Below are 14,682 nucleotides of genomic sequence, written 5' to 3' on the forward strand. Positions count from 1 at the left end.
ATGTACTTTAATTACTGGCCATACAGTACATGATATATAAATATGATGAACACTTCCCACAATGAATCGGTTCCACACAAAGTGGTAATTAAGTATTTATTGCAGCAAAAGGTACATAATATACTTCTCTATTTTACTTTGGATGCGCTTATAAGGCAAAGGAATGTGCGTAGGCAAATCAATAATGAATGTCCATTCTCTGGTTACGCAGGAGGTAATTATACAACCTGAATCTTAGGGAATTATATCTATGGTACACTAGTAATATATAGCGGGAGATACTGGAAGGGTCCCCCCGGTTGTAAGCCAGCAGGGGTAGAGGATCTGTCGGTAGTAGAGAGTCTGGTCAACGATGACTAAGGAGACTCCAAGTACAGGAGACGGTGCAATAGTCTCTTGATCCACAGACGAATACAGCTGTTCTCCGTAGACTGTAGCTCCACAGTGAAGAAAGCTAGCCGGCCTCAGGCTCTCTGAGGCGCAGACTCGACGTGGCTCCTCACAGGGTAAATCCCACACGTGTAGGCGTCGGCGATTCTCCGCTCCATAAATCACAGGACCAAAACAAATATAATCCAGCCGCAAAGGGCTATGTAGTCGTCGGGTAGATTAATCCAGTGTACATGTCCACACGGTTCTCGTCTAGGTCTCCTCGGGTGAAAGCGCCATGAAAGCAGCCCAGCCTGGATAAGCACTCTAGCTGGTACGAGGAAGCGTTGGTGATGCTGGTCACTGTAGAACTTTAGCCGCACGATACACTATACACAAATAGACTATTACTGACTTAATAGAAATATGTCGCACTCGACGGTATAGCGCCAAACTCTGACAATTCAGTTATTAATTCGCTCGCGGTCTCAATGCTCTATTTGGGGCCAAACAGGCCATACTTCACCGCACGGAGTATCGTGGGTGAGGCTTCAACTTATTGGGTAACTCTACTTCTGTATTCACCTGCGCCATATTTATATGCACGGCGAACAATCTAGTGCCAACCTCATTTCTGTCTCGTATCCCTGGGCAAGGCCGGGCATGTACAGACATGTCTTGACGGTGGCCTTGAACCTGACTCTGGAGGCATGGCCCTGGCGCCTGTGGACCGCTGTCCAATAGGAGAATGAAATATTATGGTCTGTACTAGGCTAAAGGGACATTCCGTGTATATGTACAAGGAATATACAAGGGATATCAAACGATATACAAATACTATGCAATATATATCAATCAATAAATATATATATTCGGTTTAATCTGATCCTTTGTAACAGTCAGCATAAAGTGCCACTTCCACATTATTATCCACATTCTCAAATACATCATTAATCATTACATTAAACAAAAGAGGACTTATAACACTACCCTGCGGAGTACCATTCTCCACCACATATGCTGCCGGCCTGCCGACAGCTCCACCCCCACCCGAACCTGAATCGAACGGCCACTCAGAAAGGACATAATCCAATTATACAACCTCCCCCCCACCCCCAATCTATCCAACTTCAACAACAATCCCTCCCTCCACAACGTATCATATGCCTTCTCAATATCAAAGAACACTGCCACCAAAACCTCTTTCATCACCTGAGCCTTCTTAATGTCGGTCTCCAGCCTCACCAATGCATCCAAAGTAGAACGTCCCCTCCTAAAACCACTCTGGACCAGCGACAGCAGGCCCCTCCCTTCCAAAAGGTGAGTACGCCTCCCCACCACCACCCTCTCCATCAATTTACACAAATTGGAAGTCAGCGCAATAGGCCTATAACTAGAGGCACTAGTAGGGTCCTTCCCAGGCTTCACTATCGGAACTATTACTGCCCTCTTCCACTCCCCCGGGACACAGCACTCAGCCCAAACCTTATTAAAAACACTTAACACCGACAACAGCACTTGTCCTGAAACATGCCTTAGCATTTCATAACATATTAAAGGGGAACTATCTTATAAATGGCCTTTTTGAGTGTTTAGCATTGTTTCCTAGCTATGTGAACTTATATTAATATGATCTATGTCTCAAAATTCTCATATTGGCGCATTCTTCCAATTCTCCTCTCACAATATTCACCCTCACTGAACTGAGTCATTTTAAAATGTGCCTATATGTGATGTCATAAAGACACCGCTGCATGTTAATGTTCAGGCGAAGACGACGCTGCGCAGTGGTTTAGGAGCCCAGGCTCAAAACAGCTCGAGATCTTGAGGTAGAAAAATGCTGTTTTTGAGGACTTGATTAGAAATACAAAACAATGAATAAAAAAAATATATATATTACAGAGGTGTTCCATAGACTCACAGGAATTGTGTAAAAGTGCCCAAATAGTGAAAGAAATAGTAAAATAGTTCCCCTTTAAGTCCTCCCCCGGGGATGTATTTCCAGCCCTATAGCGGCATTAAATTCATACATAGTAAAAAATCCATATCAACTACACTCCCACACATCTCCTTCCTATCCCACAACCCCTTGTTTGCACCTAACATCTCCCTCCGACGCTGCAAACACTCATCACTTAAATTCACCCCATTATGCACATCAGCCAGCGAACGAGCCAATACTTCCGCTTTCTCATTGTCAGATTTGGCCACAACACCACCATCCATCAAAACAGGGATCTGACGCACGCAGTGAACCCCCCCCCCCCCCCCCTCTCATCTTCTTTAAAATGTTCCACACATCGTTCAGCTGAGTCTCCCTACCAAACATAGAGCAAAACCCACGCCACGCTGCCCGCTTAGCCTGCTTTATAACCCTCCTCACCACTGCCCCTTTTCTCTGATAAAGATGCATGTCGTGCCTGCATGGTCAGATTTTTCCTCAACACCTTAAAGGCCTGATTTCTTTCCCTAACAGCACTATAACATTCCTCCGACCACCACGGAATCGATTTCCTACCACCCCTACCTGTCTTTACAGGAATGGCCTGTACCGCAGCCCCCAACACAACACTGCACAACCTACCCACACACTCATCCACCGTACCCACCACATTAAAGTCCTGCAGGCCATCTTCACACAATTCATTAAATTGACCCCAATCTGCCTTCCCAAAACACCATGCTCGGGGCCTCACACCCTCCCTCTGATACACCCCTACCACCACTGTACAAAACACCGGGAAATGGTCACTCCCTACCGTTGAATCCTCCCACACCTCCCATTCACATCCTACAGCCAACACTTGAGACACCAGAGTGAGATCTAAACAAGATAACTGTGACGTCCGAATATCCACTCTAGTACCCCGTCCATCATTCACACATACCAAAGAGAGAGCATCCATCAGCTCCTCCACCACTTCCCCATTCCTATCAGTATACGCCTACTCCCCCACAATGAATTATGGGCATTAAAATCCCCACACCATATCATGTGTTTACCCCCAACCCCCACTATCCCCCTAAGCCCTTCCAAGGATAACGGTTGACACGGGTTATAAATATTAATCACCCACACTGGCCCCACCTCACTATACACCTCCACCACTACACATTCAACCTCAGCATCCACCTGTATCTCCCGATATCCAACCCCTTCCCTTATAAACGTAGCACACCCCCCACCCCCCAGCCACTCCTTTCTATCCCGTCTCACTGACACATAACCTGGCAATACAAAATCCAATTGAGGCTTCAGCCAGGTCTCCTGCACACACACCACCATAGGCTGCTGATGTGCATCGACCAGAAACTTTTTGAACTCCTGCCCATTGGATATCAGGCTACGCGCATTCCAGTGAAGGATTAGAAAGGAGCCGATGCTATTCACCTCCCTGCTGTGACAACCTTTCCCCAGCCTGTACATTCAGTCTTTCTTTCCCTATGTCACTGTCATGCCTACCGATTCTATCATGCAGGTCCTCCACTGAAATGCCCGTGACACCCAAATATCTCACTGCCATGTTCAGAACAACGCCCATCTTCTTCCCCCTACTAGTATCAGCCTTGGCCGTGCAATTGACGACAGCCGCCACAAAAGCCACCAAATCCAACTTATTCACCAGCAACATATCAGGAGCCACAACCGCACACTTATGGTTACACTGAGTAACCCCACCCCCTGAAGCACCAGCCCCCACCTCCTTCACCTCTCCCACCGGCCCCTGCTCCCTAGGCACCTACTTCACTGCTTCGGCATAGGGCTGGGCGATATAACGATAACGATAAATATCGCGATATATTTTAATAATCGATATCGAATATCGAAATTAAAAAAAAATCGAAAAATCGTTTTTTTTTTAATTTTTTTTTTAATTTTTTTACCTGCAACAGGGCAGTTTTAAAACCAGAGACAGTGGACAGACTTGTCTTTCTTGCCTGCAACTTAAAGTAATGGCTTTGCTTGTCCAAATGACAATACTGACCAAATTCAGATTTCTTTTTCTCTTGTCCATTTATTTTGTTTGCTTTCTAATTTAAAATACATTTTGAAACCGTCTGTACACAGTAGGCTATGTGTGCTAGTAGAGCTAGTCTCCAGTCGTGAGTCACGGTGCACATGTGCGGTGGTTTGTCCACCAAAAAAGCGCCAAAAGATCGAAAATAAACTAGCAGAGCCAGAACTGTTCAACTCCTCTGGAGCCACAGCCAGCAGAGAAGCCGGTTTACTTTAGCTTTTAAACCAGCTGCAGCCTGAGAACTGGAGTGTGAGGGGATGTAACACTAAAGATGGCGGCAATGACAAAGAATTACTGCAAAATAAACATACATCTGTTGTTAATATAAAAAAAAAAAAAAAAAAAAAAAATTTATACTTATAACAATTCGATAATTATCGATATCGAGAAATAAAATAAAATTATCATATCGTTATCGCGATATGATTTTTTTCCATATCGCCCAGCCCTGCTTCGGCATACGACACATTGTGGACTGCCCTAATCCTCAGTACCTCCTGAGCCTGCTTCTGTACTTTACAACCCCCGAACGCAGCACTATGAGCCCCCCCACAATTACAACACTTCAAATTCCCCCCATTGTTGCACTCCTCATACCCATGTTCCTCCCCGCACCTCACACACCACTGCTTCGCCCTACACACAGCCGCAACATGCCCGATTCTCTGACACTTAAAACATCGTAGCGGACGAGGCACAAACGCGCGCACCGGGAAACTCATATACCCCAATCGAATCCTCTCTGGCAAGGACCCCCCGTCGAACTCCACCAGTACAGACAAACTGTCCTCCTTACGACCATCCTTACTTCGCTGCAGCCTGTTGCACATGACTATCTCTCCCCCCCTTACATTTTCCTGTAACTCAGCCATAGTTACGGACAACGGAACACTAGCAATAACCCCCCTATTCCGAAAATTACGCGGAATACTCGCTGACTCTACTTCATGCCCCCCTAGCGTTCTTCTCTTCAGTGCTTTATTTTGCTGCCTCTGGTCCTTACAAAAAAACAATATTCTGTCGTCACTCAACCACTTGGCAGAATTAAGCTCCCCAATCTCATTCTCCAAAATTTTTGACATTTTAACAGGACTAGGTAAAGGCTGTTCCCCTTGTTTCATTTTCAACATCACCTTAAACTCCACTTCCACCTCTACTCTCGGTGCTTTCGCCCCACGCCCCTCCGCACCCCTACCACCCGAGGTCTCCCTTCGATTTGGGAGAGCCCGTTTCCCCCCACTCTCCAGCCTCCGCTGAAACTCTAAGTCAGCATCCGATTCCCCACCAGAGCTCCCCGCCATCTCCACTCCAGTTGCCAGTGTTGTACCTTCGAAAACCTCAGTTTATTTAACCCACAACAGCGAAACTTGCCCGCCTCCACTCAGCTAGCTCAGGCCTGAGCCAGCTGTCAGCCAGCTGTTTACCAGCTGTCACACTGCTGTCCTCCTGCTGTCAAACTGCTATCGCGAGACTTCCGACTCCACCGAGACGCGCCACTCAACCACACTTCCGCTTAACCCTGTCCACACATCTCAAATAGACAGTCTCCTCCCCACTGCATGTATATATTCCCTCCCCGCCGTATGTATATCTCTCTCCCACCCACCCACCCCCTCCTAATGTACAGTCCCTGACTCCCCTCCCCATCATATGTATATACTCTGTCAGGATCTAGGGGTAACAGTACTGTATATTTGAATACCGTTTATGTCACAAATGTATCAGTACTAAATACCTATATGTCCCTATGCCATAAATGTCATGTATGTTGTGTATGTCATAAATGTCTATATGAATTGAAAATGGGGGACCCTGATGGAAACAAGACAAACGTCTTTCTCAGGTCTGCATCCCCTTAACAATTGTGTGTATTGAGCCGTACTGTATTGTACCCATTCTGCAATCTGTTAAATCAAGTTTTCATTCATTCATTCAGCTTAGCATGTAGCTACCATGACCACAACGTTAGCCGTTAGCCCCCCCCCCCCCCCCCGGCTGGTATTATAAAACTTGCGGTTTGGATTTCTGTGTTTGTTATTAGTACAAAACGTAACACAGCAGCTTCAATTTGGGTATTCGAGAGATGGCCATGTCTGCAGTGTCTTGTATGATGATGTCAAGTCAATCAGGGCGAGCTTATTTGACTCATATCTCGCCTTAGAATCACCAGAAAGGCTTTCGAAATAGTGAAATGCCATGTTGGCCTCAATATTTTCAAAACAAATCGTATGAAAATGTTATGAAATTAACAAGAATCTGATAAAACATGAAATAAAAACAGAGCTCAACGCATACATTTGATGGTAGAAATCAGTTTGTTTACCCTCATACCAAGATGGCGGCGGTCTCGTGACGTCAGAGTGTCTTCGAGATCTCTGATATTTACCAAGGGGTAACAATGTGAATTTCTGTATAACGTTGTTGTAACTTGTAACATCGCCACACATCATAAAAGTGACTGCTATATTATTATTAGCCAGTTGCCTGCTGACCCAGTTGACCTGTGTTGCCTGCAACTTTTGTCAAGCTCACGCTTACATGATCATTTTCTAGCAATACAATGGACACAAATCATGTAGCGTTATTCAACAGAACAAAGACTAAAAAGGCAGATATGTGTGTCCTTTGGTAGATATCAGAACATATCGTGTTAATACTTACTGCACTGATGGCCAGATACTTCTGCGAAAGGTCTCTTTCTTGCGTTCTGCTCTCTGAAATGCATTTCCCTTTCGGTATCACTGTCCTGTCTCTGATTGGACCACATTATGATAACGCGATATGATTGGATAGAATCGACCGGAAAGACGGAAGCCGCACCTACAGCTCACAAGCTACGTTCACAACCACAAGCATCCAAATCATCTGAAATATTTAGCAGCGACATTTGGAAGTTATTATTAGCTGTGTTTTTTTTATTATGTTAAATTATGCTCTATAAACAATGACTTTAATATTTCATTTAAAGTATATTATGCAAACATTTTAGTTCCGACTGCTTTTAGCAGGCATCACAACAACACACGCAAGACCAACGCTACAAATCAGCTGTTTTCAAAGAAGGAAGGTACGGCGAGAGGATATTTTCGTGCCATTCTAAGGTTAGCTGACCAACTGGTTAACATTCCGATAACGTTAACTACAGAGAGATCCCGATCGACCCAACCACATTTAGTCAATTGTCAGGCTATCAAAATGTCGACAACCTTGTTCACTAATGCAGTGTATATGATGTGGCCATGTTTACTACCAGCCAGTTTAGCCATCGAGCTAACGTCTGGAAGTTGTGACACAGCTGTTGTCATTGGCTAACTTAGGTAGTTTTTATGCTTTGCCTTTTCTATAGGTTGAAACCGTTCGATATCTGTGGTTGAGAGGATGGCTTCTCGTGGGAAATCAGAAACGGGGAAACTGAGGCAAAATATGGAAGAGCAACTTGACAGACTGATGCAACAGCTTCAGGACTTGGAAGAGTGCAAGTAAGCCTCTGTTGTCCCCAAAATACGTTGAGTGAATGGTTTTAACTGAATACGCCATTTGGACTATTGTAGCAGTGTAGTTTACACCCCAGAGATAGGCTACTGTTTAATCAGTCTCCCATTTCGTATTACAGGGAGGATCTGGATGAGGAGGAGTACGAGGAGACGAAGAAGGAGACTCTGGAGCAGCTGAGTGAATTCAACGAATCTCTGAAGAAGATCATGACAGGAGACATGACACTTGTGGATGAGCTCAGTGGAATGCAGCTGGTAGGACTTGGGATGTGGACTCATCTAGACAAACTGTCAAATGACAAGATGAAAGTTCATAGCTGCTACAAGGCAGTTATGACTCATGACCTTGTTTAAAAAAAAAACGGGGGTTCTGCTGTCTCTCTATTCATTAGGCTATCCAGGCTGCCATCAGCCAGGCATTCAAGACCCCGGAGGTCATCCGACTGTTTGCCAAGAAGCAGCCAGGACAACTGAGAACCAGACTAGCAGAGGTTTGGACTATATACTATACTGTGTGTAGACCTTCTTTTATTGCACAACTGCATGTGTCTACACGCTTGTCCACTCTCAAATGCGTGTCATGCAGTGTATGTTTGTTGGCATGGCTTGGAAAGTGAATCTAGCGGTGTGATTGAATTGATTGATTGATTGAAAAGTTTATTAACAGATTGCAGAATGGGTACAGTACAGTACAGCTCAATACATACAATTGTTAAGAGGATGCAGACCTGAGAGACTTTCGTCTTGTTTCCATCAGGGTCCCCCATTTTCAATTCATCATATGACACACACGACATACAGATAGACAGTACTGCTACATCTATACATTTATGACATACCAGATTTTCAAATACAGTACTGTTTGTGATACCAGAAAAAGAGTGTATATACATTTGACATAGAAACTGTGCATTGGGGAGGTTGGGTAGGTGGGGTGGGGCTGTACATTGGAGGTGGGGGGGGGGGGGGGGGGGCACTGTACATTGGAATACTGACATACATTTGACATAGAAACTGTACATTGGAGGAGGTTGGGTAGGTGGGGTGGGGTTGGGTGGGGCTGTACATTGGAATACTGACAAAGCCATGCTTGGTCTTTATTGTACAACTGGGTTAGGACATTTGTAGGGGCCAGTTTTGAATTGCAGTCTCCCGTAGGTGTTCTTTGAGAGTGTTTTTGAAGGTGGGTAGTGATTCACATTCCTTTACAGCTTTGGGTAGGGCGTTCCACATTGTTGTGGCATAATTGCGAAACGTGTTTAGTCCCTTGTTTGAGCCGAATCTGGGTTTTACATGATTTGTGGAGCTCCCTCTGGTGTTGTGATCGTGGTATTCACTGACCTTTGGGAAGTATTTTGACATGTACATGGGTACCTTGGTTGTGTAGTGTATCTTGTAGACCAGGCCCATTGCAAGTTGCTGTACTCTGTCGTCTACTCTAAGCCATCCTAGGTTGGCAAAGTGTGCAGGGGTGAGGTGGGTTCTAGGAGTCAGGTCAAGCAGTAGTCTGACTAGTTTGTTTTGAGATGTTTGTAATTTGGTTTTTAGTGCCTTTGATGTGCTTTGGTACCATGAGGTGCAAGCATAGTCGTAGTACCCTTGAATGAGTGCTCCTGCCAGAGTCTCCAGGGTATTCTTGTTTACCAGGGAGGAGATCCGGTACAAGAATCGAGTTCGTTGATTGACTTTTTTTTATTACATTGACATTCTCTGTGCAGATGGACCGGGACGTCATGGTGGGGAAGCTGTCGCGGGACGTGTACACTCAGCAGAAGGTTGAGATCCTCACAGCCCTCAGAAAGCTTGGCGAGAAGGTGAGGAACCGCCATAGCTCGTATGTGATGCTTTTGACCCCCCCGGAACAAATTAAATGTTCCACAGATGCTGAGGAAGTAACCTGTTGTGATCCTGACTGAGCTCTTAATGTCCCGCTGACTCATATCACTTCCTTATTTTAGACTGAAATAACAATGGACCTATCTCAAACCCCGCCCCCTCTTTTCTTGAGTATCCAATCACAACTAGCAACAGGGATAATACCAATAGGGAATGTGAAGTTGACGTCATAAATCATATTGACTGTGTTGAGATGTGGATTTCTGGGTTAAAAGATGCTTTGGAAATCTTGCTGTGTGAAAAGCTGCCACAGGGGAGAAACCTAAATTCTTCTTTTTATCAAGTGATCCTCCGAAGATGTCGACCAGCATCCATAGCAACACATAGCAACCGTCTAACTTCCCACCCACTTCCCAAGCCCTATACAGTATATTGTACTGTAGTATTGTGATAATTTTACTCAATGTGATATTAGATCGACTTGGATTTCCCCAGACCTCTCTTGAGTCTGAGGTGTGGCCAGTAGTAGTAACCCTCTGAGGATGTGCACAAGCAACGCTACAATGAAACGCATGACACGTGGCTCCGCCCTCTCACGCATGCGAACGCGTATTCAAAAGAAAGTATACCAAGGCCCTTACTCACTCAACTTTAACCCGCACTCCGACCAAAACAAGAAATGTAAACAAAGTGCAATACCAAACAGGGCTCTTTTTCCCTAGATGTCGCTGTTTGACAGCATTGCCGATTCTACCTTTAATCCTTTCACTACCACACTATAGAAGGTTAACCCTTTCACTATCACACTACAGGTCAACTTTGTAGTGATCCAAAAAATAATAATTCCAATATGTTACTTGACTTCCATGGCCCAGGAAAGTTAAATCAATATTTGTGAACACGAGCTACTCTCATAAAGCCAGAAACCAGAGTAAGTTAAACTCAAATGTGTGATGTCATCAAGTATAAAGTTTGGAGCTGCTCCATAGAAGATGAATGTAGTGTTCTGAAACAGAACATTCCCCTGGGTACTCTGCATCATACCATCTTTCCCAATTAATTTCCCATGAGCTGCGTCATAGCCTTATACTTGATGGCATCACAAGTTTGAGTTTTAGCACTCTAGTTTTTGGATTAGGGAGAGTTGTTTGTTTTCACTAATATTCTTGGATTTTGGATTGGACTTGATGAAAATGGATGAGAAAAAAAACCTACGGAATCCACATTTTACTTCTCACGCATGTAACCGGAGCCGATCAGCTTCATTCTGGACCCTCAGCACAGCGTGTGATATGTGTTTTACAGTATACGCGTGAGATCAATAAAAGGATAGATTTTTGGAATGGCGATCAGGAATTGGAATAATGAGTCATTGATAATGCGACGGGCAGATTAGACACATAGCCATAATTTAAAACATAGATTAGGCGATATTAATGCTAACATTGAAGTGGATGGTGGGCATTCAAGCACTAAATGTGCGCCCCCTGCTGGGCACTGAAAGTGTTAAGAGCATAGGAATGACATATATGAATTATTAAATTGGGTGTAGTTCCTTTTTTTTATTTCTTTTTTTAATCCTCTCTTTCTCCGATTTTTCTCTGTTTTCTCCCCGTCCCAATTTAGTCGTTGTGCCAATTCCCCCCCTCCCCTACCTGGTTGTTGTGCGCATGTTCTCCCACTGGTCGGTACAAGGGAACCCCGAAGTCATCCGCACGCTTCCTCCGACACGTGCGGCGACAGCCAGTGACTCTTTTTTCACCTGGCAGCGAGGACTCTCATTGGTGAAGTGTAACGCGTGGGAGGTCACGCTGCCTTCATCAAGTCCTGCCTCCGCTGAGCAAGCGCCCAGACCTGACCTGTAGGCGTCGCTGTCCACAACGCCAGATTCCCACACACGGCTTCCCTGGGTGTAGTTCCTTTTTAAGAAGAATCTGAATATTATAATATTCATAATAATATGAATTGTGGCCCCAAGTAGGGCTGGGCGATTCTTGCTAAAATGTGAATCACGATTTTTCTCTCTAAAAATCGAGATCACGATTCTCTCACGATTCTCTCACGATTCTCTCACGATTCTTATTTTTTTTCAGTAAAATCATTTAAAAAGTAAAGTAAAAAGTAAAAAAAAAAAAAAAAAAAAAAAAAAAAAGTTTAATTTAATTATGATAATTTTTTATTAAAAAAAATCGTCATTACTTAGTAATGAGATTGCATAGGTCTATGAATCGAGATCGCGATTTCTTTTCGATTAATTGCCCAGCCCTAGCCCCAAGTAATCGTATTCATCTCGTGTCGCTCTGTCAATTCCCAGCCCTGTGCATTAGGCTATAATACAAATGTATAAGATAAAGCAGGGCTCGCAACTCATTGGTAGTTCCAATGTGTTTATTTGACAAAAAAAAGGCAGATGCGACGTTTCGACCCTTCTGGTCTTCTTCAAGCATGAAGACAACTTCACTAGTTCACTTCCTGTATAAAAAGATGTCAGTGTTGTGTTGTCTTCATGCTTGAAGAAGACCAGAAGGGTCGAAACGTCGCATCTGCCTTTTTTTTTGTCAAATAAACACCTTGGAACTACCAATGAGTTGCGAGCCCTGCTTTATCTTATGTATTACTGTTTTTACAGTTTGGCTCAGCACCAACAAACGGAGGATGTGCGTTATTTATTTTTTCTGTATAATACAAATGTACACATCGTAACACAATTTTATATATTTTTTTAATCCACTTTTTCTCCTCCTATTTTCTGTATTTTTCCTCCCATCCCAATTTTTTCGTCGTTATGCCAATTCCCCCCTCTCCTTCCTGGTCGTTGCGCGGATGTGCCCCCCACTGGTCGGTCTAGGGAGCCCTGAAGTCTATCACATGCTTCCTCCGATACATAGGAGACAGCTAGCAGCCTCTTTTCACCTGGCAGCGAGGACTCATATTGGTGAAGTGTAACCCGTGGGAGGTCACACTACCTTCACCATTTCCCTCCCTCGGTGTGCAGGCGCCCTGACCGACCTGTAGGAGTCGCTGTTTACAACGACCAGATTACCACCCACCGGCTTCCCTCCCGCTGACTCTGCCAATTGAGTCAGTACGACGACCGGCCAAGCCGGAGGCACTGCTGACAGCCGGACCGGATTCAACAGTGTCTCTGCAGTGGTAGACAGACGCTTAGTCCACTGTGCTACCCGGCCACCACTATTTTCTTTTTCATAATTTCTAGCTATCTGGCTGAAATAGCCTCATTGTCCTTCGTTGTACCTCTTCACTCACTTGTGTTTCTGAACCTTCTTGCAGCTCACTCCAGAAGATGAGACCTTCCTCACAGAGAACGCCACGGCCACGCTCAGCCAGTTTGAAAAGGTCACCGCAAACCTAGGTGAGTGTGTAAGCCAGTGGTGTTCTCTGCAGATACAAGGCTGCTGTACCTCGTGATTCATGTCGCCGTTACTAAACACAGCCTCTCGCTTCTTTTTCAGGGTCAGAAGACAAGATTATGGCTTTAGCCAGCTCCGGTGTGAAAACCAATGCATAGGAGTGCTAAAAGAAAAGAAAGGCCATCTTAAATAAATGTTTGATATTAATAACAAGACAAAAAAGTAAAGAGCCAATTTGACCATTGATTTTTTAACCAATCACTGCACCAGGTGTTTAGCTAATACTTTTGAATAGTGTTAGTTATGTAAGGGATAATGTATCATCACATTCATGATGACACGAGGTCATTGTCGCAAAATAATTGACCGACACGGAGTTTAGAATACCGAGGCGCCTCGCCGAGGTGTTCTAAACGTCAGTGAAGGTCAATTATTTAGTATAGGCTATACATTATCCCGCTTATTACATGGCTAACTTACTAACAATATACCTAATTCATTTTACACCATCGACAAGACGAGATCAAATGCAGACGCAGTTCTGTTCTGTCGCTCCGCGCTGTCATCGCCGGCAGGTGTGTCTGATTGGATGCAGTGTGTGTCAGTGGGCTTGATTGCTACAGCTGCGAACAGCGGTCATTATTGCTCGGCAGAGGTCCGTTATCGAGTAATAACGGACCTCTGACGAGCTCTATTGACCAATCACAATCAAGCATTTCGGCGAATGTTAAAACGCCATGTAATAAATTATTATATTATATAGTTTATATTCTCCAAACATTTTGTAAATGTTTTTCGTGTTTTCTTTTGGTCCAGATGATTGTAAATGGGTCTGTATTGTGTCTGTATTATAAGTGCTGTGTAATTATTTTATGTGTAGTTGGATATTAAGGGGAACAAGGGTTCACACAGGCAACCGGTGGGTTATATTTCCTTGTGTGATAAGTGCTGCATTTCTTATCGGCGTGCTGCTTGTCACACCGCTGAGTTTAGTCTCAGCGGTGTGTTTATGATGACCGCTGTCCTCCTAACTAAGATGTTCCATCTATAATCCTAGGTGATTATGTGGCTCAAACTGTGCTTCATTTAACCATTGCAGTGTTAAATATGCAATGCTTGACGTGAATATTGTATTGTTATCTCTTCTTGAACGTTGCCATTGAATCTGGGTGAGATCATTCATGGAAACTTCACAATTATGGTTTACAGTGTAAACTTTCTTTTGGACGTATTCTGTATTTTGCTTGCATGTCATGTTGAATTGATTGATTGAAAACTTTATTAACAGATTGCAGAATGGGTACAATACAGTACGGCTCAATACAAACAACTGCTAAGAGGATGCAGACCCGAAAAACACTTTAGTCTTGTTTACATCAGGGTCCTCCATTTTGAGAATGTCCCTGAACATATGAATGGTTTGTATTTAATCTTGAGTGATATTTAAGTTATAGCTCTTTATATGATTTTTGTGTTACTGATAATGGACATAAAACTCATTCTGCCCTTCACTTGTTGTCTTTTTATGAAGAATGTGCTTTCACCACCAGGGGGCACTAAAGCCTTAGCATAATTTTATATTCCATTGCACTG

The 14,682-nt window shown here is 44.0% G+C and overlaps 2 protein-coding genes across 3 annotated transcripts in view; one reads left to right on the plus strand and one right to left on the minus strand.

Moving 5' to 3' along the window:
- Positions 1-7,122, minus strand: part of LOC311243731 (nicotinamide/nicotinic acid mononucleotide adenylyltransferase 1-like) — a 45,936-nt gene extending 38,814 nt beyond the window's left edge. Inside the window, exon 1 of the mRNA XM_084333070.1 lies at positions 7,050-7,122. The gene's annotated coding sequence lies outside the window, so the exon portion shown is untranslated. The remainder of the gene's footprint in view (positions 1-7,049) is intronic.
- A 137-nt stretch (positions 7,123-7,259) lies between these two features.
- On the plus strand, positions 7,260-14,589 carry lzic (leucine zipper and CTNNBIP1 domain containing). Of its 2 annotated transcripts, none has more exons than XM_084334225.1 (7): positions 7,260-7,489; positions 7,735-7,867; positions 8,002-8,137; positions 8,275-8,373; positions 9,601-9,696; positions 13,010-13,091; positions 13,192-14,589. In XM_084334225.1, the coding sequence occupies exons 2-7, from the start codon at positions 7,767-7,769 to the stop codon at positions 13,245-13,247; spliced, it is 570 nt and encodes a 189-aa protein (XP_084190351.1). In that variant the 5' UTR covers positions 7,260-7,489; positions 7,735-7,766; the 3' UTR covers positions 13,248-14,589. The 2 variants fall into 2 exon arrangements, with proteins under 2 accessions (XP_084190351.1, XP_084190352.1); XM_084334226.1 differs by having other exon boundaries at positions 7,260-7,455.
- Positions 14,590-14,682: the final 93 nt, after the last annotated feature.

This window comes from Notolepis coatsorum (assembly GCF_963971535.1).
Source record: "Notolepis coatsorum genome assembly, chromosome: 17".
In the NCBI taxonomy this organism is placed as follows: domain Eukaryota; kingdom Metazoa; phylum Chordata; class Actinopteri; order Aulopiformes; family Paralepididae; genus Notolepis; species Notolepis coatsorum.

What these genes read in the sequence shown, in the direction of transcription:
- lzic (XM_084334225.1), top strand. Translation starts at nt 7,767, where the DNA reads ATGGCTTCTCGTGGGAAATCAGAAACGGGGAAACTGAGGCAAAATATG. An exon ending in CAGGACTTGGAAGAGTGCAA is followed by an intron (nt 7,868 to 8,001) that starts GTAAGCCTCTGT and finishes TTCGTATTACAG; the next exon opens with GGAGGATCTGGATGAGGAGG. An exon ending in TCAGAAAGCTTGGCGAGAAG is followed by an intron (nt 9,697 to 13,009) that starts GTGAGGAACCGC and finishes ACCTTCTTGCAG; the next exon opens with CTCACTCCAGAAGATGAGAC.